The sequence below is a fragment of the Carcharodon carcharias genome, chromosome 9 (assembly GCF_017639515.1).
Source record: "Carcharodon carcharias isolate sCarCar2 chromosome 9, sCarCar2.pri, whole genome shotgun sequence".
NCBI classification, from domain to species: Eukaryota; Metazoa; Chordata; class Chondrichthyes; order Lamniformes; family Lamnidae; genus Carcharodon; species Carcharodon carcharias.
The window spans coordinates 1,760,678-1,788,423 of NC_054475.1; the positions used below are offsets into that span (position 1 = coordinate 1,760,678).

The 27,746-nt window shown below is 44.7% G+C and overlaps 1 protein-coding gene across 1 annotated transcript in view; it reads left to right on the top strand.

The window, feature by feature from the left end:
* Positions 1–3,091: 3,091 nt before the first annotated feature.
* zgc:113307 (uncharacterized protein LOC553753 homolog) overlaps positions 3,092–27,746 on the top strand; it is a 52,424-nt gene continuing 27,769 nt past the window's right edge. The window contains exons 1-5 of the mRNA XM_041195294.1: positions 3,092–3,294; positions 9,567–9,733; positions 12,232–12,299; positions 12,789–13,464; positions 25,827–26,144. Coding sequence (XP_041051228.1) covers positions 3,092–3,294; positions 9,567–9,733; positions 12,232–12,299; positions 12,789–13,464; positions 25,827–26,144 — 1,432 coding nt within the window. The remainder of the gene's footprint in view (positions 3,295–9,566; positions 9,734–12,231; positions 12,300–12,788; positions 13,465–25,826; positions 26,145–27,746) is intronic.

A 27,746-nucleotide genomic window follows, 5' to 3' on the forward strand; every position in this document is an offset into this window, starting at 1 on the left:
CGAGATCAAGTGCTACATGGTTGGTCACAGGAGCCGGTATTTGACTAAATGAAACCATACTTCAACAGAGGACATGAAATAACCAGCCAGGATAGCATCTCCTTGTGTATCAGTGATAGTTCCTTCAAAGGGAAAGGAGCCACTTTTAATTGAACTACACAGTGCTCATCCAGGAATTTCCTGAATGAAGACCATAGCACGCAGATATCTAGGGTGGCCTGAGATGGATGGTGAAATAAAGAGTTTACTGAAGCACAGTGTGGAATATCAGCAACTGCAAACATTGCCAGTAACAGCTCCATTACACCCTTGGGAGTGGCCAGGCAGACCCTGGGTGTGGTTACACATTGACTACGTTAGATCTTTCCTGGGAACAATGTTTCTGCTCATTGTCAATGCCCATTCAAAATGATTGGACGTATATGAGGTGAAGTCACCAATGTCGGCCACTACGATGGAGAAACTATGTCAGAGTCTTGCTGTTCACGGACTACCAGAAGTAGTCATTTCTGATAACAGCACAGCATTTACAAGTGCTGACTTTTAACTGTTTATCAGCCTCTATTCTATCACTCATGTGAAAACTGCACCGTACCACCCTTCCTCAAATGGACTGGCCAGAAGGGCAGTTCAAACATTCAGGGCAGGCATGAAAAAGCTAACTGGAGATTCCTTGGCAACCAAGCCAGCATGCTTTCTTTTATCATTACAGGACCACGCCTCACACAAGAACAGGTGCCACACCAGCGGAGTTATTGTTGAAACACCGTCTCAGGATGAGGTTGAGGTTATTAATGCTGAATTTAGAGGGGAAGGTGGAAAGGAATCAGGGAAACCAGAAAACTAGTCACAACTGGCATAGTCGCAAGAGGAAATTTACCGTGGGAGAGCGGGTATCCGTGTAAAACTTTGGGGAAGGACCAAAGTGGTTACCAAGTGAAATAAGTGCGGTAACTGGACCTCTATCTTACCATGTGGAGATGGAAAACCGGATCATCGGTAACCAGGTGGACCATTTAAGGAAGAGAGAGACAAATCAGCAAGATTTAGTTTCACCAGTGATCATGACCGGGTTTGCGTTTCCTGTTGAGGATGTTCAATCCAGGACAGACAAGTCTGGTGACCCTGTAAGAGTTGAGGATACAGAAGTGCAAGTGATCACTGAAGCACCTGATGTTCAGGCAACTGTAGAAAATGATGTTTCTGACAAAGAATCTGAGGTTGTGGAGCTGTGACGTTCCACACGTAGCAGGAAACCACCTGAAAGACTGAACTTGTAAATTCCTTACCCAGTGTAAATAGTATGTTGGCCCAAAAAATATGTACTTGTAAATATAATATGCATAACTGAGTCAAAGGGGGAGGAATGTAGTAATTATGGTTTTATTTGGTGTGTAATGTACCTTTAAGAATAATACTTGTTAAGGAAGATCACATGATCTGTAGTAACCAATAGGAGAGTAGTGTGGGCTACCTCAGAGTCAGTGCCGAGATGGGCTGAAATTTTCCATTAGGTGGGTTGGCAGAGCTGAAGCTGACATGGGATGTGCCACATTTTGCGTGGGTGGGCCAATTAAGGCCGGCCCAGCGCATTTCCCACTCCCGTGGACAGCGGGAGTCTTAAATTTGTAGCAGGCGTGTACAGAACACGGGATTCAATAGCGACCGGCGGTCTGTATAAAAAAAAAGTCAGGCAGTCTCCTTTAGGCTGTTCACAATGGCCAACTACAGGTGGCACCGCAGGGGGTCTGTACAGCAGGCCATTGTGGAGGGAAGACCAGAGGAGGAGGGCAGGCTGCTGGGTATAGGCCAGAGGAGGAGGGCAGGCTGCAGGGTGTAGGCCAGAGGAGGAGGGCAGGCTGCAGGGTGTAGGCCAGAGGAGGGCAGGCTGCAGGGTATAGGCCAGTGGCAGGCCAATGTGCCCTTTCAGCCAGTGCATCCTACATTACTCTGTCCAAAAGGTCCTCATCACTTCACCTGTTAACCTCATGCCCCTTACCTTAACGAATGGCACCAGGTTAGTCATCCCTGTGCCAAGGGGAAATGTTGCTTTCTGCCCACCCATTCTATGCCCCTCATAATGTTATGAAACTCAATAAGGTGACCCGTCAATCTCCTGTGCTCCACAACAAATGTCACAAGTGTTTGCAATGTTTCCTCATCACTCCAACTCTCCAGGCCAGGATGTATCCAGGTCAGGAACCTTTGCACTCTCCCCACTCCAATCCCATCCCTCCCATGAAGCACAGGTCACAACTGAACGCAGAAGTGTAGATGTGGCCTCGACAGCGTTTTCTGCATTTGCAACATGACCTCCCTTTTCCTACATTCTATTCCTCGTCTAATACAGGCAAGTCTGGCTTCTGCCTTGTTAAACGCCTTATGTTCCTGTTCTGCTACCTTAACGGGTCTGCCCAGCAAGGTCCCTGTAATCGTCGTGACTCCCCACGGTCCCACCATTTCTCATGTATTCCCGTACCTTGTTTGTCTTGCCCAAGTGCATCACCTCAGACGTATCCATGTAACATTCCATGTGGCATTCCTGAGGCCATCTGACCAGCCTGTCTGTATCCGCCTGTAATGTTTGGGCCTCCTCCTGACTATTTGCCACCCACCAATGTTCATCTCCTTAGGTTCTGGAAGGTTGAGCGCATTATGAACCTGGGGGAAAGGGATGAAGTGTGTCAGTGTGTGCACACTAACTGATCCACTGTCCTTGGTATTCATTTTAGCAGCATCAGAGCCTGTCAACCAGGAGGAATTACATATACCCCCTCTCACACCTGAGGGGCCTGAACTGTCACCTGCGTCACACCATTTCAGCGAGGCAGGCACCAGCGCAAATACTAGCACATCGGTGGGGATTATGATGTCGGCTAGTGTCCCGGGGCACAGTGGAGAGGGTATTTCACAATCGCTGGAGGAGATGACATGGACATAGAGTGCCGATGGTGCAGTCCAGAGGACTGCAGGGGACCAGGCACACGCTCAGTCGGGGTGTGATGATGTGCCTCTGGAGTCCTCCACCACAGAACAGCTACAGGAAATGCGGCCGGGTGCGCGGGAGCATCTGGGAGTGTTGCATGAGAGTATGTTCCGCTTGGTCTCCGTGATGGAGGAGTCCACGCGGAGCGTGAGTGATGCCATGAACCTCACGTTAGAGCATCAGGCTTCCTCCATGGAGCGATTGGCAACTCTCCTGGAGAGGGGCTTCCAGCAGAATAACCAACTTCTCCTGGGGTTACACTCGGACCTGCAAGCCCTCACAGTGCCAGTGGCCACCATTGGTCATTGGTAATGTGGGAGATGGTCTGGGCACCAAGTGTCACAGCTCGGTGCTCATCCATCTACGGTGAGCAGGGAGGTCCAAAGCGACCTCACGTTGGCGCACCAGCTGCCTGTCGTCTCTGCGTGCACCTCTCAAGGCGCTCCGGATGAGGGCAGCAGCTCCTCCGCCCCTCTGCCAGTGACCTTTGCATCCTTTGAGGCTGCGACGGCTGAGGAGATGCCAGGCGGGGTCAGCACAGGCTCCATGGGCCAGAGGACGTCCGCCAAGGTTATCGAGGCCAACAGGACAGCAGAGTCAGCAGCTGGCTCACAAGCCACTCCCAGCGATGGGGTGGTACCTAGACGTAGCACCCAGAAATGTAAGCATAAGGCACAGCACGGGTTTCTCACTGGTGCTTTAGTGTTGGCCTGAGATTAGGGAATTTATATTTTTTGACGTTGTAATGACATTAGGAATTAATTTTGCTGCACCATATGATGGATGAAAATAAAATCCACACGAGTTACCATGGCTGAGGGTGTTTCCTTTGTGCTGCATTTGTATGTTTCACAGACATCTCATGAGTGTTTGAGTGGACATTGATGTTTCTGTACTAAGCCCTTAGTTGCAGCTGATGAGGTGGGAGATGTAGCACCAAGTGCCACATGTGGTAGTTCCAGGCAGTGCTGCTCCTGCTGATCCATGTGTGTGGAGTTAGCTGAAGGTTCATTGGATTAAAGTCTCCCGGGTGTCCCTGCCTCCTTGGTGTAGTAGCGGGTTGACGTGCTGCCCCTCATCATCGCCCTGTACTTCCTCATCCTCTGAGGCACTGCTGGACTCATCATGTGCAGCCTCATCCACTGTGTCAAGGTCTTCATCGTCAACTGCATCCCCCCCTTTCCAGTGTAAGATTGTGGAGAGCGCAGCATGCAACCACTATCACAGAGACACAATCTAGGGGGTACTGGAGTGCGCCCCCTGAGCGGTCCAGGCATCGGAAGCACATTTTGAGAAGACCAATGGCTCTCTCCACCACAGCCCTTGTGGAGCTGTGGCTCCTATTGTACCGCTGCTCAGCTTCTGTTCTTGGATGGTGGAGAGGGGTCATGAGCCACCTTCTGAGGGGACAGCTCTTGTCACCCAGCAGCCATCCATCCAGCCGGGCTGGAGCACTGAAGAGCCCCGGCACCTGAGAGTGTCTGAGGATGTAGGTGTCGTGGGAGCTGCCTGGGTACCTTGCACAGACTTGTAAAATCAGCATCCTGTGGTCACACACTATCTACACGTTCATGGAGTGGAAGCCCTTCCTGTTGATGAAGGCATCGGGCTCACCTGCTGGAGCCTTGATGGACACATGTGTACAGCCTATAGCACCCTGGACACGGGGGAAGCCAGCAATGGCCGTGAAGCCTCTGGCTCACGGTGTCTGGTTGGCCTGGTCCCAGCGGAAGTGGATAAAGGTCAATGCCCGTCTGAACAGAGCGTCTGTGACCTGCTTGACACAAGTGTGGACAGCTGATTGGGAGACACCGCAAAGATCACCCACCGAGCCCTGGAAGGAGCCAGAGGCATAGAACTTGAGGGCAACTGTGAGCTTCAGAGCCGTTGGCATGGGGTGTCCAAACACACAGTTAGGGGAGATCTCAGGGCCAATCATCTGACAGATATAGTTGACTGTCTCCCTTGACAGACGGATCCTCCTTCGGCACTGCACCTCAGTCATACTGAGGTAGCTGCTTCACTGCCTGTAAACCCTGGCAGCAGGATTGTGGCATCTTCTGCAGCCCCTTCTGCCTTGGACAACCTCTTGACCCTGCGCCCCTTGTGCCTGAGCCTGGCCACCAAAAGGTGGCTCCCCTGGAGGCTGATTGTCCACTCCTGGCCTCCTCCTTATTCTATCCCTCCCTTCCTCCTCAGGGGAGCTGCCTCCAGTGGAGATGTCAGAACCCATACCCAGGCTAAATGGAGGCCTCTGGAAAGCTGCAGGCCCGAGAAAGATTCCTGACTGCAGAGAGCTGAGCTGAAGCTTCAAAGTACAGAGAAAGCTATTGGAAATCGATCTGAGCTAGTAACAATCACACAGGCAAGTTTAAAACGCTTTCTGCATTAAATACTTCAGATAAAACATGAACAACCCCTCTGAGTCCACACATCCTGCCCGTGGATGAGGTTTGTTACAAAGTCACTTACCCGCCTGCCCATTGGGCCCATGCACCAAGGCAAGGACCACACGGGCTCCTCAAAATCGGCTTCAGTTGCAGAGTTAGCGGCCTTAACAAGGCCTTTAATTAAAGGCGGGTGTGCATCGCACTGCATAGCGCCCACCCACCCACCCACCCCCACCCACCCCCACCCAGCCCCACGTCACCCTGAAAATTCTGCCCATGGAGCTGGATTTGAAAGCACACGTGTAGTTGCTGCTGAGCATATTGTAAATAAACTTAATGTTTCCACTTAAGAAGCATCTGCAGATCAACACTAACATTAATAATACAACTCGACCACCCCACAACAACATTGTATGCCCCTGTTTGCAGACTAGACAGCCCCAACGTTTGTGCTCAGGCGTTGGGACACGTGGTAGTGAGGTGGAAACCTGAAATCCTATGGGTAAGGAGGACGGCCAGTATTCATTAGAATTTCTTTCATGCTGTTTCCTGCTTGGCAGCCAGCCAGATTGAGAAGCCATAGAATCATAGAGTCATAGTAACACAGGAGGATACCATGTGGGCCACTGAGTCCATGTCGGCTCTCTTTAGAACAATCCAGTCAGTCCCATTCCCCAATTCTATCCCTGTAGCCCTGCAAGGTTATTTCCCGCAAGTTCCCTTCCAATTTCCTTTCTGAATCATTGATCCTCTCCGCTTTCACCATCCTCCTAGGCAGCGAATTCCATTCACTGCATAAAAAAGTTCTTCCTCGCATCACCTCTACATCTCTTGTTCAAAACCTTAAATCTGTGCCCCCTCGTCTTTCTACCTTCAGGAACAGCTTTTGTTTGCCAATTTTATCCAAATCTGTCAAATTCTTGTAATCCTCTAACAATTCTCCACCATTCCCCACCCCCCACCCCGGATCTGGATACAATGCCCAATTGTGGCTTAACCAGAGCTTTATAAAGCTTAAATATAACTTTTCTACTTTTGTGGGCTCTTAAAACTACTGCAGGGGGGTCGAGCAGAAGCAGTCATAAAAGATACCCATGTAATCTCAAAGATATTCACACAAGCTTCCTGCTGAGTGCATGGCATTGGCAACAGAGAGCATGGGGCCTTAGAAAGTACTACCCTTTTAATCTGAGTCACATTTAGCCAAAAAAACAACTGCAACTGTTTGCATTTACATAGTGCCTTTCATTGTTGCAAAGCGTCCCAAGGTGCTTCACGTCAAGATAATCAGATTAAAGTTGACACTGGGACAGAGAAGGAGGCATTAGGACAGTTTGGTCAAAGAAGTAGATTTTAAGGAATGTCTTAAGAGAGAGAAAGAGAAAGAGAAAGGTTTAGGGATGCAATTCCAGAGATCAGGGCCTTAAAGCTGAAGGCATTGACCATCAGTGCATTGGTTCTTTTTATTCCTATTACTCCATCATTCTTAAAAAACATAAACAAAATCAGTTTGAGGCAGAGCCTCTGCTTCTGCCTCACTGCTATTCTTTGCTGTTCAAACTGTATATTATCTAAGCAGTAGTAATTTATATCAAGGGTTTCAAATTCAATCAAATTTAAAATTCTGCTTTAGCTTTGCATAGAGTTCATAGCACCAACAGAGCCTTTGCTATGTAGCTGCCTTGAAACACATTCTTAATATTATATTTTGGCAATTTAGTGCATTCACATCATAGTTATAACAAGGTATTTAGTAACGTCTACATGAGTAAAGTTTTCTCATTAAAACAGAATTAATATTTGGAGCTGTCTATCAATGACATTTTATGATCTGACCACAGCCTTTTATAGTTCTGATCAGGTGGTAGTAAAACAATGTTGGACCCTCTTCTGGGGGAAATTTGAGACAGTGGTAGTTATTTAAGGTCATCCCTTAAACTGGAAACAAAAGTGCATTCAGAGGGGTTAAACTCAATACTGTCATTTGTTCCATCTCCTTTAATACACATGCTTTACCGATTATGCATTGAAACCTGTTGAGGAAGTTTTATATTGCAGTATGATTAAACTCAGGGTTTGAGCTTGCTTTAAAACACACAGTTCCAAAACTTGCTGACCACTCAGAAAACTCTCCACAACATTGCTCCCAATGAATATCACATTTAACTCGAGATATTCTTTCGCCTGCAAGTAAGTACCTTTTATCTCCTTTATCGTCTACAATTTAAAAGATTTTGCTGAGATTTGTTGCATTTGTTGAATTCAAATCAGAAGGTTATGCTTATTTGCTAATTAATCTATCTTTGAAATAATTAGTTGGAATACTATCAAAGATCATGGCAAATAAGAAATTGCACAGAGTAGAGTTTGACTTTGTAGTCTGAAATTCAAAGTCTGAAAATGCCAACGGGATGAATAATGCTTTGTTTTTTTGCAAAATATAATACATCATTACAGAACCTCCTCATTAGTTTGATGGAAAATGTAAGTCAGATTATGGTCCCTCATACTGGAGAGCTTTTATGTGTAGATTGTAACCCTTGGCATGCAGGTACACTTGAGAAAAACCTGTTTTAAATAACATTTCTTATTTTAATATTGAATCCTGAGGTGAAGCATCTTATACAGTAGAAAGAAAAGTGGGAGAAAAGCTAAAGACTGGCTCAATAAAACTCTATAATCCACTATTATCTTCAGTGGAGGGCACCAAATAAATTACATTGGTGCCCAGCACTTCTGCAGTGATTGGTTAAAGCAGCCTCTGTTTACTCAGGAACCTGATTAAATTGTTCCAATTTGAAACAGTACGTGTAACCTTTTTACCCGCACTGTTTTAGATTTCAGATAGAATTGATCTCTGATAATTATAGACAGATTTCTGAATTAATCCCTGCTCATTTAACATGTACTCTGTAAAGTTTATGAAGCGGTGAGTATGCTTATTTCCATTAAGATAAAGATATGAATAATAGTGTTATTACTTATAACATCCCAATACTGTAAACACAAAAAGGTTTGTGTTAAATCCTACCTCTATTCTCACACAGCTGTACTATTGAAAACATGTGTGAGATCTTGAAGGTAGCAATGTTTTGAATTAGTCACAACTCTTTGAAGATTATTTTTAAATTGCTTGTAAAAAAACACAAAAACGTCACTATTAAATCTGGCGTGATATTAAATTCAAAATAACTCAAAATTATAAGTTCCATATTGTGGCAAGGTTGTGTAAATACAGGAGTTCTGGCTTCTGAAGGCAACTTAAAAATGTACTCGGAGATCAGCCAACAGCCATAGGCCTGGGATGTGATTTTACTCAATGCCCAGGTATCTTAATTGACCCTGTAAGACTGAAACGGAATGGTATCTGCCAGGTTCAGACACCAGAGGAATTCTAAAGCCACAGGTTCTGCTTTGAGATGCTAAATTAATTGTGTCTCAATGTCCTTTAATAAAAAGACGTTGATTGCATTTTTGTAACTGGAGTTGCAGGAAGTGAGTAGCCCCGTTGTCAAGAGAGAAACTGAAAATGATGTAGGCTCTTAAATTTACATGAAGAGGATTGGCAGAAAAGGGGCAGGAATTTCTGAGGGGACCCAGAACTTTAGACTGAGGGATCCACTTACGTGGTGCTTGGGAGGTTTTCTGCTTTCTTCTGCTGCTGGAGAGAGATACACCCGGCTAGTACATGTTTGTGCAAGTACATGGATTCATATTGGGCAGAGTCATCTCTCCTCAGGCCTATCATTTGTGCCCTTGACTTTATCCACACAAACTGTGTCTGGATTAAATTTTTTCTGCTGGCTTTAAGACAAAGGCTAGTTCCTTAAAGAACCAAGGGCTAAAGTCCTTCAAAAACTTCAGGTACCTGTAACTTGTTTGCCTAGGGAAACCTTTAACAAGTCTTTAGACCTACTCAGTCAGAGGTTTAAGCTGCATTGTGGTACTGAGGAAGTGCAGTACAAGGGAGGAAGCTTTGGAAAAGTGCTCAAAGGAACGCATCAATATTAAAGGCTTTAGGTATATTTAACATTGCACTGCACTCTATTAGTAAAAGGGATCCTGGCATAACAATGTTACCAGTTACATAATCCCAGTCATTGCTGTCCACAATAGCCCATCAATTAAAGATCAGGTTTACTGTCTGACACATCAGGTCAACGTCACCTGAAAACTTGGACTGCAACCAGCAACTTAAACCCAGAAGTAGTTTCAGAATCTGGCTATTGTGGTCCACCTGTTCCAGGCCCTCAGGCAGCTAAGCTTTCTCATATATTTCTCAAACCCAAACTCTTTGGATTTGAGATGTTGCTGGATGTACATATATATATGATCGAGGTTTCACAGCCTGGTGAAGGTACAGGATTCACCACTGGACTCAGAGACAGTCACCCACAAAGGTCTAGCGGTCTATGTGGATTTCCCTTTAAATACAAAGGATTACATATAATATAAGGCAGAAGGCCATTCGACTCAACCAGCCCATCCCAATGTTTAGGCTCCACTTGAGCCTTTGCTGTCAACATTTGATTTGGCACCAAGAGCTCAACTTTTGCCCCAATAAGGGGGAGAGCATAGAGGCAGGCATGAAATTTTGCACTGCCGGTCATTAGGCTGGCACCATCCTGCCCCGCACCCCCCATCCCCCATCCCCCATCCCCCATCTCCCATCCCCCATCCTCTCCTCGGGTCATTTTCCCAGAGGTGGGATTTATGGGGGTGGGGGCAGGACAGTCAGAAGGGCTACCTTCCCACAGTTGGCAGGCAGCCAGTTGAGGTAACTTAATTGATCTCAATTGGCCGTTTCCAGAGACCGACTATACCCCCCACCCCCTCACACCATCAGGGACTAGGCCAGCTGCCTTAAGGTGGCAGTCCTCCCGCTAACCAGGGTGCAAGCACTCCAGGCAGGCTTTGAGGCCCTCCCCACCTGCCTGACTGTAGCTGCAGCCACAGACTGACCTGTGGAGGGGTTCCCACCACAACAGTGGCCTGGCTGCTGAGGTCATTTTGTAACTTGAAAGTGGCAGAGAGTGCCTGAATTTGGAGACACCCTCTGTCCTTCAGCTAAACTGAAAACTGCTTCTTCTGAGCTAAAGGGCCTTCTATTGGCACGCCAGCTTCAGGACCCCATCCACTATGCTTAACTGGATAACGATCCCACACAGTACAGCGTCCTGACCCCCATTTGATGCTGATGTAGGGGTACCAATCCAAAACTCTGCTCCAAGTCAAGGGGATCCCTTGGTTGGAATTTTACGCCAGCAGGATTTTACGGTCCCATTGAAGCCAATGGAGTTTAGAATTGCTCGCCACATTTTATGGCCCCGGTCCTGCCATTGTGGGGCCATAAAATACCGGCCCAGGTATCTGACACAGTGTTAGCAGCCAATTACATGACATATTCTCATAAACAGCAAACCTAAAAGTAAAAAGCATGGAATCCCTTCTCTTTGCATTTTAAATTTTACAGATAACAATTTTATGAATAAGTGGTTGGAATGTACACATTAAGGTAGAAATTAAAATATCATGAACTTTAAAAATAGTTTTAAAATGTGAAATTCAAAATATCGAAGGAATTTGACATTCAAAAAATATAAAATCACTCTTTTTGGGGTCAGTGCGAGCTTAGTCCGCTGTTAAAAGCCCAGTCACAACTCATTGGGGTGTAGCTTTTTCCAGGGTTATTACAGCGAGACTAATAGAGTAAGCGTGGAGATTCTCATCAGCTCAGTGATTTCTAATTGATTGCATCCAGGGATGGATCTCAAAAGTGGACCCTCTGGACAAGGGTAGAATCACCGACAGCAACTTCTGGAATTCTGTGTTTAATTGCATACGTGTGAACTCCAGAAGTTGTTGCCACTATCAGAGGAGTAATGATGGTGGATGCTGGCCGACTTGCCACCATTATTATCAATAAATCCAGGCCAGATAGATATTGGGATTATGGTTGTTGACAGAAAGTTAATGAGTAACTCTAGTATATAAAAGGAACATAAACATTTGCATATACAATGTCCAAATTTCTCCTGCCAATTATCTTCATGTTTACAATGCTATTAGAACCCTTCAATTCAGTTTGTTGCACTATTGTACATAGAAGGAAATTATCTGGCCCATTGAGTCTGTGCCATCTCTCTGCAAGAATAATTTAGCAAGTCCCACTCTGACACTCTTTCCCCATAGCCCTGCAAATTTGCTCTTTTCAGGGGCTTGTCCAGTTCCTTTCTGAAGTGAACCTGCTTCCACCACACTCTCAGGCAGAACATTCCAAACCCTAACCACTCACTGCATAAAAAAAAGTCTTTCTTCATGTTGCAATATATTCTGTACAATCCTGGGGGCTCCACTGATGGTTCAGTCAGTTTATCCAGTGAGTAGCTGACCTATAAACAAGCAAGAAAACCTTTGGTTCCATACCAAGTCGGCACTGAGTTTTGTCAGCTCATGTGATGACAGAGATGTTTCAATTGGTTTGGACGAGTGAGGGGAAAATTGTTCTGGATTGATATCCAGTGACCCAATGCTGTAATGATAATTATGTGGATGTCACTTGAGGACAACAGCCTCTTGTGACCCATATGACCAAAGCAATCTACTGATACGCCCAATGAAAGCTCCCAGATAAACAAAGGCGACTTGAGACAGTTGCTGCACAGTAACCAACAGTCTCAGAATCCATAACCCAGGAGGGAATGGGAAAAATAAATATAGTTGTGATTTAGCCTTGGCTTTCTAAATAAAGACACAGAGTACGAAAGCAAAGAAGTTGTTCTAAACATTTACAAAACACTGGTTACATCCCAGCTGGGGTATTGAGTTCAAATTTGGGCACCACACTTTCGTAAGGGTGTCAAGAACTTGGAGAGGGTTCAGAAGAAATTTACTATAATGGTGCCGCAGGTGAAAGATTTCAGGTACGTGGAGAGACTGGAGCAACAAGGCTTGATCTCTTTAGGGCAGCAGTGAAGGTTAAAGGGGGCATTTAATAGGGGTCTTCAAAATCGTGATTGGTTTTGATAAGAGTAAATTAGGAGAAACGTAATTCCAGTGGCAGAAGGCAGAGGGTTAAAGTGACTGGCAATAGAACTAGAGGTGATATGAAGCATAAAATAATGTGCACAGTGAGTTGTTACAATCTGGAATGCACTGCCTGAGAGAGTGGTGAGATCAGATTCAATAACAATTTTCATAAAGGAAATTGGATAAATACCTAAAGGGGAAACGTTTACAGGGCTGGAGGGAATGAACAGAGGAATAGACTTAATTTGATAGATCTTTCATAAAACTAACATCAGCACAATGGGCCGAATGGTTTCCTTCTATGCTGCATAATTCTCTGATTCTACGTCGCAAAATATTTTTATAATAGTTGCATAAAAGTAAACAGCATTTCTCCTTTGCAGAATTATAATATCTCCAACCACCTCTTTCAAGGACCTGTTGAACACATGCCTTTTATAGAAATGGACATCAGATTTGTTCACACCCTCATAGCTTTAGTCTTCACTGTACATTGTGCAGGTCTTGACTATGGTGGGATGCCAGTTTTGTTTAGCGATGATGAGGGCGATCCCACGGTGTTGTCACTCAGTGGAAGAATTACTTCTGACTACTTCAGATACTTTGGTTTTGAAGATTGTCCTTCAGAGTGTGACTGCCTGATCCATTGGCCCACTGCATTGTATTGTGATAACAGGGCACTGCTGCATGTACCATTGATGTTGCCATTTAGAACCCAACACCTGTACATCCAAGGCAATTGCATCCAACGCCTCCCTGCAGGGATGTTCAAGAACACAACTGCCCTAAAATGGATGATCTTGGACAGAAACAAAATTAAAAGTAAGAATATTGGAAAAGGCGTGTTTAGCAGTCTTAACCAACTTGAAAATCTGTACATGAATTACAATAACTTGATAGACATACCTGCACCATTGCCTAGCAGTTTAAAGCAGCTGAGACTGGCACACAACAGAATTACAAAACTCTCCCAAGAACCATTCGAAAACCTGGAGAACTTAGTGAAGTTGCTGCTTCGTGGCAGTCGACTGACAACAATCAATGGAGGGGATATGAAAGGTGAAGTTAATTTGCTTAACATTAATTTATCACAGAGCTTACTTCATGCTTAATAAAATGTGAGAGGTTGTATTCACCAGCAAATGGATTTTTCCAACAAAAATTGCTCTTAAAATTGCTCTCATCAAAAAGTGATTCTCTTATTGCTGTTGATTAATTAAAGTGAATTAGTCAAGCAATAAATTTTAAATAGAATACAACAAAAACAGCTTGTAGCATCTTTACCAGATTAAAACATCTGAAAGCACAGTACATGGGGCATTTAGAACAAGATAGGTGACCGAGCTACACAAGGAGATGTCAGGACAGTATGACAAAAAGCTTGGTTGGTTGAAGAGGTACATTTTAAGGTACTTCTTGAAGGAAGGAAGAGAGGTAAAGAGGCAGAGAGGTTTGGCCACGGAATTGCCGGGCTAAGTGCTTTAGCAGCTGCTCCATGGGTGGAGCAATTAAAATCAGGGACACTGAAAAGGCCGGATTTAGAGGAGCTCAGACATCTCGGAGGATTGTGGGAACAGAGCAGATTAAAGAGGTAGGGAGGGGCAAGACCATTTAGGAATTTGAAAACAAGGATGAGGATTTTTTTTTAGAAATTGAGGCATCGCTTAACCAGGGGCCAGTGTAGGTCAGCGAGCACAGGGTTAATGGGTGATCAGGACTTGGTGCAGTGTTTTAGATTACCTCAAATTTAGAGAGGGTAGAGTGTGGAAAGCCCGCCAGGAGTGTCCTGTAAAATACAGGCATTCGTAAATCAAACATCGTTTAGGCATCTAAGAGGTAAACTAATTGCAAAAATGCTATAATCAAGCACCAAACAACCTTACAGGATCTGAATGGCACACAAATTTAACATTTGTCACCATCACTTCACACGCAAACCAAATACATTTTTAAAAATGACAGCATAGCAGCTTGGAACAAGGTGAGCTGATTAAGTAGAGTGGGAAAGGACAGAATAGTATTGCAGCTGTAGTGAGAGACCCTAGCAAATCTTCTATAACACAGACAGAGGGATGGAATTGTAACAGCAAAGGCAAAAGTACAAGATGGCTGAATTCAGCTGAACATCAATCTGTGACATTCTGAAATGCTGTAAGACCTTGATGACATAGTTCATCATGATCCAACTATACTACCGTTACATTTTCTGGAGCACACAACAGTTTTGGATTTCTTCGATGTTCTTCTTGCATGTGTCGGTGAATTCAACTGACACTGTAACTAATTCTCTGCCTGTGAATCTTGTGCATTTTGAATCAACATCAGTCTCTTCCATTCTACCTGTTTAAGGTTTGCTGCTTTGCCTCTTTCCAATCAGTAGTACATTCTAGAAGGTTCTTCTTTGCTGTACTGTACTTGACTAGGTTATTCTTGGCTTTCCATTTCATCAGAGAACCAATTCAGTGCATACTAGGATATTCTGCATTCTTGACAAGTGACTACCAGCCAAGGAGTTTTTGGTTCACAGCTTGGCTTACTAATAGCAGCTTTGTTCTTTTCCTGACTTCTCGCTCCCACAGATTATCCATACAGCTGATGTTGAGTATTTTGAAGAGATAACTGTTGCCAAAAATGTGAAGATTTTCTACATAGACTTTATCATTCTCCAGAATTCAGTGCCATATAGCCAAGTGGATAAAATGTTGATATTATATAATTTGATCTTTATTTTGTGGTACAGTTTGCTATTTCTGCAAACATTATTTAGTTTGTCAAAAGTGGTACCGTTTTGCCAACTTTAGCTGTTGACTCTCTTCCAGTATTACATTGCTACATATGGTACACCATAGACAGAGGTCTATGTTCTATCCCTCTAAGCTTACTGTTAAAATTAGTAGCATCCGCTCCAACTGTCATGACTTTCTTTCTCCTGAGATATTTTTAGTTCAACTTGTTACCCAATTTGTTTTGATACATATCTGGCAATTGTGCTATACCAACCACAAAATCTGTAACACCCAGTTCTTGTTCCATCATTTCTCTGCTTACTCACATCATCTGGTCTCTGGCCACTTGAAATGTCAGACTCATGAGACACATCACTACTTCACTTTTAATAACCCCTTTTTTCCACCTTAACAAATTATTCCACTCCAATATAGAGTTCCAAATGACACTTTCCTTTCTGAGGAAATCTATAGTAGTGTAGAATTACTATAGTGTAAGCCTTCCAGGTTATGAAAGAGTGCTAAAAAATAGATGTTAATAATGAAGTTGATATGCTATTTATTCTTAGTTTTGTTAAGTTCTGAGAAACTTCGATGATGTGACTCTGAGTTGATTATTGAACAACGAGGCAGGTTACAGGCAAGAAAATCACTTCAGGCTACTGGGAACATACATGGAGCTAAAGAAAATTAATGTTTAGAATTAGATGGCTTTTTCAGCACATTAATATAACTAGGATTACAGGTCATTGTCCGAATGGAGTCTGCGAGCCAAACAATGTTAGATCTGTTCATTTACAACTAGTTTCCATTTCAATTTTCCTATATTCATTTTCTTCCTATCCTTTTTAAAGGGAGTGACTTATGCTAAATCTTAATTCCAAGTCTGTGTGATTCTTCAGAGCTGCTCTGAAGAAGAGTCACACGGACTCAAAACGTTAACTCTGTTTTTCTCTTCACAGATGCTGTTAGACCTGTTGAGTTTTTCCAGCATTTTCTGTTTTTGCTTCAAATCCAACAGCATTATCCGATGAAAGGCAGAGGATTATCTACTGATGTTCAATCCAACATTTATTCCTCTATCAGTAAAATAGCTTAACTTTGCTTTTTATTAGCACTGCTGTTTATCAGGCCTTTTGGTGTACAAATTGGCTGCTCAAATATCGACATAACAATGGTGGCTACACTTGAAAGAAAATTATTAAACCATTGATTTTTAAAGAGCTTTGGGATGTGCATAAGCTTGATAAGACGCACCATTAAAGCAAGCTTTATCTTTCATTTCTTCCTACTCTAGTGGTACTGAGGCTTGCAGCATTGCAGTGGCTGCCTGAATGATTTTGGGTAACCAAGGAGTAGAATCTAAGATCTCCTTGGTCTGCATAGTTTAATGTCACACTTTCAGCCCCAGGGGACTAGATATTTGATTGACATTTCTAAAAGCAAAGCACATGATTTCAGTACTTTGAAGCAAGATAACTGTACAGGGAAACCCCATCATTACTTGGTATTTACCAATGACATCCCACACCCCATGAATGAATTTTTAAAAATTAACTTTAAATTCAACTGTAGAATTGTTTCCTTTTTGAAAGGTAATTAGGTTGGAGCCTCCTCCACAGCTCAGAGGGTTTATCTATTGAATGGATGAGCCTTACAAGGAAAGAAAGTCCCAGTTCCGAGTACTGGTTTGTGCTGGGTAGGCTAATCTCCATGGCAATGGTAAGGAAACTAACTGGCATCAGAGCAACAGGACTGGAAGTGGGACCTTGTCCAGGATTCCCACTTCAGATAATTATCCAACAAACCATGATGGAAATGCACAAAACATCAAGGGTAGAATTTTACAGCCCACAGGCGGGCGGGCACCTGACCCGATCGGGTGTAAAATAGGGTGTGATGATGTCGGGCGAGCATCCCAGCGTCATTGTGCACTCGCACAATATTTCGCTCAGCGGGCGCGTGCTAGAGTCGGCAGCCTCTGAGCCCCTCACCCTCATCACCACAAATGGAACAACTGGCCAACGAGTGATTCTGGAGGGAGAAGTGTGTGTGGCAGGGCCTTATGTAGCCTTGTGCAAGCTCCCTCCCACACAAACGGATTCTTCACGTCTCACACTCACCTCAATGTCCTGAGCATTTTCAATGCTGCCTGCTGGGGTTCGCTTTCAGTTGTCCATCTGAGCTGACCTGCGTCTCTGCCCACCCACTGATCCCACCCCCATACAGCACCTGATCTCACCCACCACAACCGTCGCTTCATTTTCGATTTGGACACCATGGTCTGGAGCTGCTTTTTTGTCAGCTCCCCCAACTTTTCCCCTCCTCAGTCACCCATTTCCTTTCCCCCATCATGGCTGACCACCCCCCCCCCGCCCCCGGCATCACCTTCCACCTCCCCTCCATGGCTGACGCCCCCCCGCCCCCCGGCATCACCTTCCCCCTCCCCTCCATGACTGATCGCCCCCCACCCGGCATCACCTTCCACCTCCCCATCATGACCTACCAGCCACAATCCTTTTTCCTTCAGGGACGTCCAGGTGAATGTGCACATTCCCTTCCTTCCAGAAAATCTCACCCCATCACAACTCACTGCACCCCCCCCCCCAACCACACACCCGACCCCGACCTCCTCCTTCCCACCCTCAGGGTCCGTGTCTGCCTCCGAGCCCCCACCAACCACCCTCACCACCCTTTCTACAGCTACCATCGAATCCTCGCCCTCCCACCCTACTGCCTCACTCTGCCCTCGGTCATTCTCATCATACCCTCATACCACACCCACCCTCAGTTTGCTCCACAGGAGGCAGTCATGAACCAATCAGACCCCTCCCTTGCACATTCACCTGGACATACACCACTTTGGACCCCTTCCCCCTCCTGGCTCAGTCCCTCCCCCTTTCCTGACTCCCTCAGACACCCTCACTCCTTCCTCCATCTTTACTCCTTGCCCTTTCCCGACTCCTTAGTTCACCCTTACTCCTTCCTCCCCCTGAACTCCCTCTCCTCTATGCAAACCTTCCTCCCTCTGGACTCCTTCTTCTCTCCACATTCTTTCCCCCCTCCGACCTCCTTTCTTTATATATTCCACCTCCCTTCCACCAACATCCCCAGTTGCCATTTTCTCCCCAGCTACCCGCTCCACAACCCCTTACTCCCTCCATCTCCAACCTCACCCCACTGACACCTTCATTCCCCCCTCCCAGCTTTACCCCGCAACCACTGACACCTCTTCCTCTCCCAGTCAATCCTGGACCTTTCTCTCCCACCCCCTCGACCATGATCCGTTGTGACCATCAACATTGACTTTCCAACTTCCATGAGCTGCTTCGCAGCAGAGCCATGTCCATAAGAACCCACCCAGCATGGCATGGACATTCCTCTAGGATCCTGTTGCTGTCAGACTCCAGCATCTTCTGCTCCTTGGATGTCCGCGATGTGAGCAAGGCCCTGGCGGTAATTCTCAACTTTTGCATGTCACAGTTGTCAAGATGTGTTCTGCTCTGGCATGTTTTCCCACTGACTGGATGGAAGATCCAGCATGGGGGAGGGGATGAGTCCGGCAGGCTGGCCTTATAATGATGTGCTGATGTGTTACAATGAGGTTCCTGATGTCCGATGGTGGGGAACACAGCCCGCCATTGGCGGGTGGAGCGGGCAATCGCTAACTGGTTTCATGATGTCATGAAACCGATTTTTGGCCTTCTCACCTTATTGTCCACTCACGCCACCAAACACAGGAAATCCCAGCCAGAGCTAGTGTTTCAAATCCAATATGACTCTTCTTCAGAACTGAAGAGAGGCAGAAATGTAATGGGTTTTACCCCGAATAAGAGGGGAGGGTCAGGTGGAGCAAAAGGGAAGATCAGGGATAGGTTAGAGGGCAGGAGGGATTAAATTACAAAGATGTCATGGAACAAAATGCAAAGAGAGTGGGAATGGTAGAAGAGAAGGAACAAAGTATTGGTTCAGAGTAGGTGTTAATAGCAGAATGAATTTCAGAACTGTGTGGAAGGAAAGTGTGAGAACACTGGTACCGGGGAAAGAAATACAAAATGGTGGACAGAGGTCATGGTCGGAAGTTGTTGAACCCAAAGTCTGGAAGGCTGCAGAGTGTCTAGTCGGAAGATGCAGTGCTGTTCCTCCAGTTTGCACTGGAACATTGCAGCAAGCCGAGGACAGAAATATGAGCCTTAGAGCAAGGTGGTGAATTGAAATGACAAGCAACCGGAGGGTCAGGATCATGCCTGTGGACCAAGCGAAAGCACTCTGAAAAGCAGGCACCCAGTCTGCATTTGGTCTCCCCAATGTAGACGAGATGGAATTTTTGAGCAGCGAATATAGTAGACTAAGTTAAAAGAAGTACAAGCAAATCAATGTTTCATGGGACTGTACCGAACAAAGAGACAACATCTTCAGGTTAGGGGTAGAGGAGAGCCAATAAGAAAAGAGAATGAGATGCTTTGTTCATAAGAGTTCAAAAATATTCAGTTTCAACATATGTAGCTTTCATAAAGGTGAATAAGTGTTAAAAGCTCCAGAGAAGTAAGTCCAGTTATGGGCAGGATTTTTCTATGGACTTCTGAACCTCACCATCAGGTTTAAATGGGGGTCAGAAGCCCGCACTGTGTGGGAAACCCATGAGCTTCCCTGAATTGGCCAATTATTGGTCAGAGGGTGAGCACATTGTCCAATTGAAGTTGGTTGGTGGGCTCTCGAAGCTAGAGGGCATCCAATGGCCTTCCTGTTTGAAGGCAGCAGTGTTATGCCACAGCACGGAAGTGAGAGAGAGAGAGGGAACTGCAAAACGGAGATGCCCTCTCTCCAATACTTTCAAAGTTAAAGTTAAAAATAGATTCAGCAGCCTGACCATCATTATGGTGGTGGTATGGGGGTTGGGGGGGAGAGCCTCTCCACAGGGTGGCCTTTGTCTGTTTCTGAAACCAGGCAGGCAGAGAGCCTAGCTGGAACGCTGGCCCTCAATTCTGCTGCTGATAGTCCACCACCAGGCAGCTAAGCAGGGCTCAAGAGCAGTGGTGCATTGTTGCCAGGGCATACTGGAATGCCATTTTGGCACCTTCTATTTAAAGCAGACTTGTCCAGCTCAACGTGGCCTGCCAAACTTGCTGGACATTCAAATGACTTACAGCCGAAAAATGCTGTGAAGCTGCTCATCCAATCACAGGCGCTGGCTCATCCCTACATTTGCTGCTGATAGGTTCAAATGAGCCTATCAGCAGCAAATGCAGAGAGAAGCCAGCCTGTGATTGGATGAACAGCAAAGAGTGGGAAGATAAGTTTTGAAGGTGAGTTCCAGGGTGCAGAGCACGAGGCAGCTGGAGCAGCAGGACCTAGGGGAGGCCAAATGGAGTATAAGGCAGTCAGGTCAGTGGGGCCCAAGGGAATCTGAGCAGAACGTGAGGCAGCTGGAGTATTGGGACCCACCGGCATTGGTGTTTATGTTCCACACAAGCCTCCTCCCACCCTTCTTGATCAGACTATCAGGGTAACCTTCAGCTTCTTTCATCCTCATGTGTTTATCAAGCTCCTTGAATGGATACTAGAATCATGGAATAGCTACAACACAGAAGAAGGTCATTCAACACATTGTCTCTGTGTCAGTTTTCTGCAACAGCAAATCAGCTAGTCCCACACCCCGACCTTTTCCCTGTGGCTCTGTAAAATCTTTTCTCTTCAGATAATTATCCAGTTTCCTTTTGAAAACTGTAATTGAATCTGTCTCCGCTCAGGCAGCGCATTCCAGATCCAAACCAGTTGTTGCATAAAGAAGCTTTTCCTCATGTCGCCTCTTCCTCTTTTGTTATTCACCTTAAGGTTCTTGACCCTCTGTCAATGGGAACGGTTTCTCCCCATTTACTCTATCCAGACCCCTTATGATTTTGAACACATTTAACAAATCTCTCAACTTTCTCTTCTCCAAGGAGAACAGCCTCAGCTTCGCTGATAAATCCCACATAACTGAAGTTTCTCAGCCTCAGAACCGTTCTCGTAAACCTTTTCTGCACCCTCTCTAAAACCTTCACATCCTTCCCATTGAGACTGAACCAATGTTTTATGAAGGTTCATAACTTACTTGCTTTTGTACTCTGTGCCCCTATTTATAAAACCGAGGATTCAGTATATTTTATTAACTGCTTTCTCGACCTGCCCTTTCACGTTCAATAATTTATGCACATTTACACCCAAGTCTCTCTGATCCAGTATTTCCTTTAGAATTGTGCCCTTTATTTTATGTCACCTCTTCTTGTTCCTCTGGCCAAAATGGATCACTTCACACTTCTGTGCATTAAATTTCATCTGCCACATGTCTGCCAATTCCACCAGCTTGTCTATATCCATTTGAAGTCTATCACTATCCTCCTCACAGTTCACAATACTTCAGGGTCTTGCATCATCTTCAAATTTTGAAATTGTGCCTTGTACACCCAGGTCTAGGTTACAAATCATGTAAAGCAGTGGTCCCTCTATATACCATCCCCTACTCAGAAGTAATTCCTGTTTTTAATAGGCTTGAATTAAATAATTAAACTGTTGCATAATGAAATTCTAGCTAAGCTAAATGGCTAATGATTCAAAACACCACTTGGTTCGAAATAAAAGGTCCAGCGGTACAAATAGTTTTCACTTACAAAGCATAGATTTACTGAGATTTGGGCACTCAAATGAGTAATACATAGGAAAACAATGAAATAGTAGATTTAGAAATGATATGGCCAACACATTTTCGTAGAGCTCCTGCACCTCAAAATTTGGCACTAACCACCGCTCAAGAGAGAGGGGTGCACACAGTGCGAATCACCAGGGTCTGTACCTTCCAGGGGGCTGGGCTCGGACGACAGCACCCTCTCTCAAGTGGCCGCCTCACACCTCAATGTGCTCACAAAGAAGCGGTGGGTGCTCAGCTCCGTGATAAAGCTCCAGCGCTCGATATCAGATTGCCCTGAAGTGAGAGCCCGAGTCCGTGCAGCTTTATGTTTTGACAGCCAGGGTGCATTCTGGGCAATGTAGTCCGGGACCACACTTATCCGCGCTTCACCCCCACCTCCCCCCCTAACCCCCCGCCACACCCTTTTGCAGGCACCAGCCCTCTGAAGGACTCCATGTGCTATTTCCAGAACATGCTGCCCCCACCCCCCCCCATGGGCGACTGAACTCTCTTCACCCATGCTTGCAAAGTGAAGATGTGGGGAAGTCTTGTAAGCTTTTAAGTTTCCTATTTCTCTTCTGTACAATTTCCTCTGATTTATTCCAATATTTTTAGCTCTATCCGAGTTGTTTTACTCATGCTTAACAGGTTACACATGACTAATGACGATTACCATTCAATCAGTGATCTTTTATTACTCTCCTGCTCTCATTTTATGAATTGCTGTTTGGCTAAAACCATGATTACTGCCATAAGTCATGTAAAAATTACTGTGCTATGAATTTCATCATTATGTCCGTACATTTCTTAATTACTAGCTTTCTATATGATTTTAAAATAATTTTCTCTGCTTTGACTACTGAAGTCAAAAACCATTGCTATATACATCTGATATACATGGAATGCTCTTAGCAACTATATTTCCAGTTCAATTTAACTCCTCTCTAAATTACTTTTTAATTCGAACTGCCCATTTGCACACTTCATTTCAAAACAAAATAACACCAAAACCAAAATCAAAAATAAATTGCCTGTCGATGGTGTGGTCCTGAGCCAGACCTGTCACATTCCATCCTCCTCCCTCTCAATGCTGTGGCATGACTTTGAATGTGAATGAGCTTGAGTGAGTGTGAGTGTGAGTGAGTGTGAGTGTGAACGAGTGCAGGTGTGAGTGAGCGTGTGTGTGAGTGAGTGTGAGTGTGAGTGTGAATGAGTGCCGGTGTGAGTGAGTGTGAGTGTGAATGAGTGCCGGTGTGAGTGAGTGTGAGTGTGAGTGAGTGTGAGTTTGAGTGAGTGTGAGTGTGAGTGAGTGTGAGTTTGAGTGAGTGTGAGTGTGAATGAATGCCGGTGTGAATGAGTGTGAATGTGAGTGAGTGTGAGTGTGAATGAGTGCTGGTGTGAGTGAGTGTGAGTTTGAGTGAGTGTGAGTGTGAATGAGTGCCGGTGTGAGTGAGTGTGAGTGTGAATGATTGCGATTGTGAATGAGTGCCGGTGTGAGTGAGTGTGAGTGTGAATGATTGTGAGTGTGAATGAGTGCCGGTGTGAGTGAGTGTGAGTGTGAATGAGTGCCGGTGTGAGTGAGTGTGAGTGTGAGTGAGTGTGAGTGTGAATGAGTGCCGGTGTGAGTGAGTTTGAGTGTGAGTGAGTGTGAGTGTGAATGAGTGCCAGTGTGAGTGAGTGTGAGTGTGAGTGTGAGTGAGTGTGAGTGTGAGTGAGTGTGAGTGTGAGTGTGAGTGTGAGTGAGTGTGAGTGAGTGTGAGTGTGAGTGAGTGTGAGTGTGAGTGTGTGCCACCAGAGGTGAATACAAGGTCAGTGTTAGTTAAACCCAACACCTTGGGCTGAATTTTGGCCCCTGTCAGGGGGGGTTGTGCGGGATCAGGTGGGAGCAACACAAACCCGATTGGTGCCCCCGATCAGGTGCACGCCGCCATTTTACGTGGGCGCTGCTATCTTATGTGGATGGGCCAATTAAGTCCCGCCCAGCGTGACGCTCGCCTGGAAATGCTGTGCGCTCCCTGTGTGGGTGGGGAGGATTCCCTGAGTTGGGAGTGTGCTCTCTCACACATGCACACGACACAGGTGCCTCGGGGAGATTTGTTTAAGTTTAAAATTTCTAAATAAAGTATTTGAAAACTTTTAAAATGTGTCCCCTCGTGTGAAACTGTCACATGAGCTGGGACATGTCCGTTAACTTTTTCAAAACATTTTATTTAATTAATGAACCCCTCATGAAGCCTCATCCCGCCCGCCCGTGGATGAGGTTCCATGAAAAACGCTGAGGCTGCCTGGGCTCTTTGCCTTTTGGCTGGACAGGCGGCTCATTTCATTGTTTAAATTAATTTTTAACAGGCCTTTGACAGATCGGCGGGTAAGCAGCCGAGTCAGCTATTCGCCGGCTGAACTGAAAATCCAAATGACGCGCGGTGATGTCAGCACTCGTCATTTTACACATTGGCGAGCAGGCCCCTCCCCCACACGCCGACCGGAGAGTTCAGCCCCTTCACTCGGCCTCAGAACCCTCCCCTTCCCTGGTGACCAGAACTTGGGGCCTAGTCTCTCTCTCTCTCTCTCTCTCCGTCTAGCCCTGTTTCTTAAGCAAAAGGCAAAAAAGCTTTTATTAGTTAGCCCAGCTGCTTGGCACTTTTTAATGTTCATTTTTATTCATTAATCATTTTCATAAGTTATTGCTTTGACATTAATTCTATTTTGCTCAGCAAATCGTTGATGTTTTTTTCATACCTTATCTTTTTTTTTTGAAATTCATGTATAATCTCAAGCAGCTGCTGCTGGGTTACTTGCTGAAGGGGGAATGAGAGGCTCAGCAGCATCTGATTGATTCTTGGAGGGGTGGCAAAAGGGGTTATTTTTGCTTCATTAGAAACAGGAAGTGTTCAAAATGCTCAGCAGATCTGGTGGCATCTGTGCAGAAAAAAACAGAGATCAGTGATCCTTGGTCAGAACTTGTGAAGATCGTGGGCTTGAAGCATTGACTCTGTTTCTCTCTCCGGAGTCGCTGCCTGGCCTGTTGAGTATTTCCAGCGTTTTCTGTTTACATTTCAGATTTCCAGCATCTGCAGTTCTTTGCTTTCTTACTGCGTGCAAAATGCTGGGCATTTGTAAGTTTGGTTAGTTTCAGTTTCAGATGAGAAAATATGTATCTCTCAATACAAAGTGTCATTTTTCTGATAACAAAAGCCCATTTGTGTGGATAGAAATGGCACAATATTGCAGGTGAATTAGTTGGCGCTAATCTACTGGAGGATTTGACCATTTTTAAACCTGGAAGTGAAAGCAGGAGTCATGCACCAATAGAATATGTCACTGTTAGGCCAAGATATTCTTATTTGTACATAGGATTGTTGTTTGAGGCGCTTGTGAGGTTCAAGTCTTTTGAATGTTGCTATCCAGATCTTGTATAGGGCCAGGGTCAGAGATGCAGATCTGGTTGCAAAGCATGCAGGGCCAAGTTGTATGTAATTGTCTGACAAAGTCATGGTTGTAAAATGTATCATACTGAAACCTAAGCTTTTGGTGTGCTTTATAATGGAGGCATAGAGTACAAAAGCCTAGAAGTTTTGGTAAACCTATATAAGACAATTTGACCCCACTGTGACTATGGTCCCCAATTCTGGGCACCCAAAGGATGTGAAAGGGAAGTTTACGGGGGGTGGGGTATGGGTGGAGGGGGGAAGGATTAGGGGGCCCATTACAGGAGAAGCACCAGGGCTCATGATTTCTCTCCCTGGCCCCGCAGCTAAGCTAGCCCTACTACCTGTGGCTACCTGGAGACCAACTGTAAAATTCCTGTTGGCCTCCATTGATAGGCCTTAATAGGCCTTTAACTGCCTCATTTGGTTACCTGCTGAAATTCAGTGCCTGTCTGCCAAATCTTTAGCCATTACAGTTATGCACAATTGTCTAGATTCCATTATGTTATCACAATCCATCGGACGAGTGAAGTAAGATTTATGGAGCAATATGTTCAGATTTAAATAGTAATTAATATATTTCCTTTTGTACCATCACAGGATTGAAGTCTATTATTCACCTGGATTTGAGTTATAATCGGCTGCCTGTGTTCCCCAAGAATTTTCCAATTACAATCCAGCAACTCTACTGCACCAACAATTTTCTCGAAACCCTTGCAGAAGATTGCTTTTCACAGTTTCAACAACTCCTTTACTTGCGGCTGAGTCATAACAAGTTTACCACCGAGGGCCTAGCCCCAAATAGTTTCAACATCTCCACCCTGATTGAACTGGGACTGTCCCATAACAACTTCATCTCCATTCCACACGTCCATAAAAACCTTCAATATCTCTACGTGGAAGCCAATCAAATTAATGGTAAGAAACCTTTGCATGTTGCAAAATTCCTTTACATTTCCTTGCACCACCGCCCTCATTTTGGAAGAAATTCAGCAAAAGCACTGTTGCCTGTTTCCAGTAAATTAAATGTAAAAATCCTTTACCCTGCTTTTCAGTTTCTGCACAACCTGGTCCCAATTTATTTTTGCAACCATATTCTGCCTCTTGATCTGGTCAACGTAGCAAGATATTTGCGACCTTGATCTATTGTCTGGAATGCTCCCCATATTCCTCCACCTTTCCATTTCTAATCTTGACCTTTAAAAATATCCTCAACCACCGTTTCTGAATAAGCGTTGCAGTGCCCCTTTCAAATCTCCCCCTCCATAGCTCAGTGCCTATTGTCTTGTTCCCTATTAAGCACCCAAATGGGAATTCACGAGAAACCTCTTTATCCAGGGAGTGGTTAAACAGTGGAGCTTGCTACCATAAGGCATATTTGAGGTGAATAGTATAGATGAATTTAAGGGGAAACTAGATAAATGCAAAAAGGAGAAAAGAATAGAAGTATAAGGGTTAGATGAAGAAGGGTGTTAGGAGGCTTGTGTGGAGCATAAACACTGGCAAAGACATATTAGGCCAAACGGCTTGTTACTTTCTTGTAAATGATGTGTATTACCTTGGTTCTTTCCTGAGTGCTCCTGGTCCCAATGCCAATTTCTACAGATAAGCGAACCCTTCAACAAAGGTAGAAGACGTCAAAGAGAAAAAAATCCTGGGTAACACATGTTCTCCATACATAACACACATGTTCTCAATGCCCAAAATACTTGTGTGAGATCCAAATAAATTATACATACATATGTATGTATATATATGTATATATAATACACACACATATCTATATAATCTATATATATGCATATACACACATACATATAATATATATAAATATAATATATCATTCCAGGAATGAGGAACTTTAGTTATGAGAATAGATTGGAGAAGCTAGGGCTGTTCACCATGGACAGCATTGTGAAGATTTGATAGAGGTATCCAAAATCATGAGGGGTCTGGACAGAGTAGATAGGGAGAAACTGTCCCTCTTGCCTGACAGATCGAGAAGCAGAGGATACCGATTCAAGGTGATTAGCAGAAAAAAATAACAGTGATGTGAGGAAAACCTTGTTTACAGAGCAAGTGGCTAGGATCTGGAATGCTCTGCCTGAGTGCATGGTGGAGGCAGGTTCAATCGAGGTTTTTTCAAAAGAGAGTTGGATAATTATCTGAAGAGAAAAAGGTTGCAGGACTGCAGGGAAAAGGCAGGAGAGTGGGGCTAGACAAGTTGATCTTGCAGAAAACTGGACAGGACATGATGGGCTGAATGGCCTCCTTGTGTGCTGTAACCATTCAACAATGATATGATAATACTAGATCTAGAATTCTAATTTAAATTACTTTTATCAAGGATTAAAATAATTTGCCCATATGAAGTAAGTCTTAAAAACTTAAAAAGATGCTAAGCTGCCTGATATAGAATTGCAGACACTAAGGGGTTATGATGTTTTCAGTGGAAGAGGCTTTCTCAGGATATGTGGGCTTATAAACCTCCTCGCTTTCTATAATTATGGCTCAGTCACA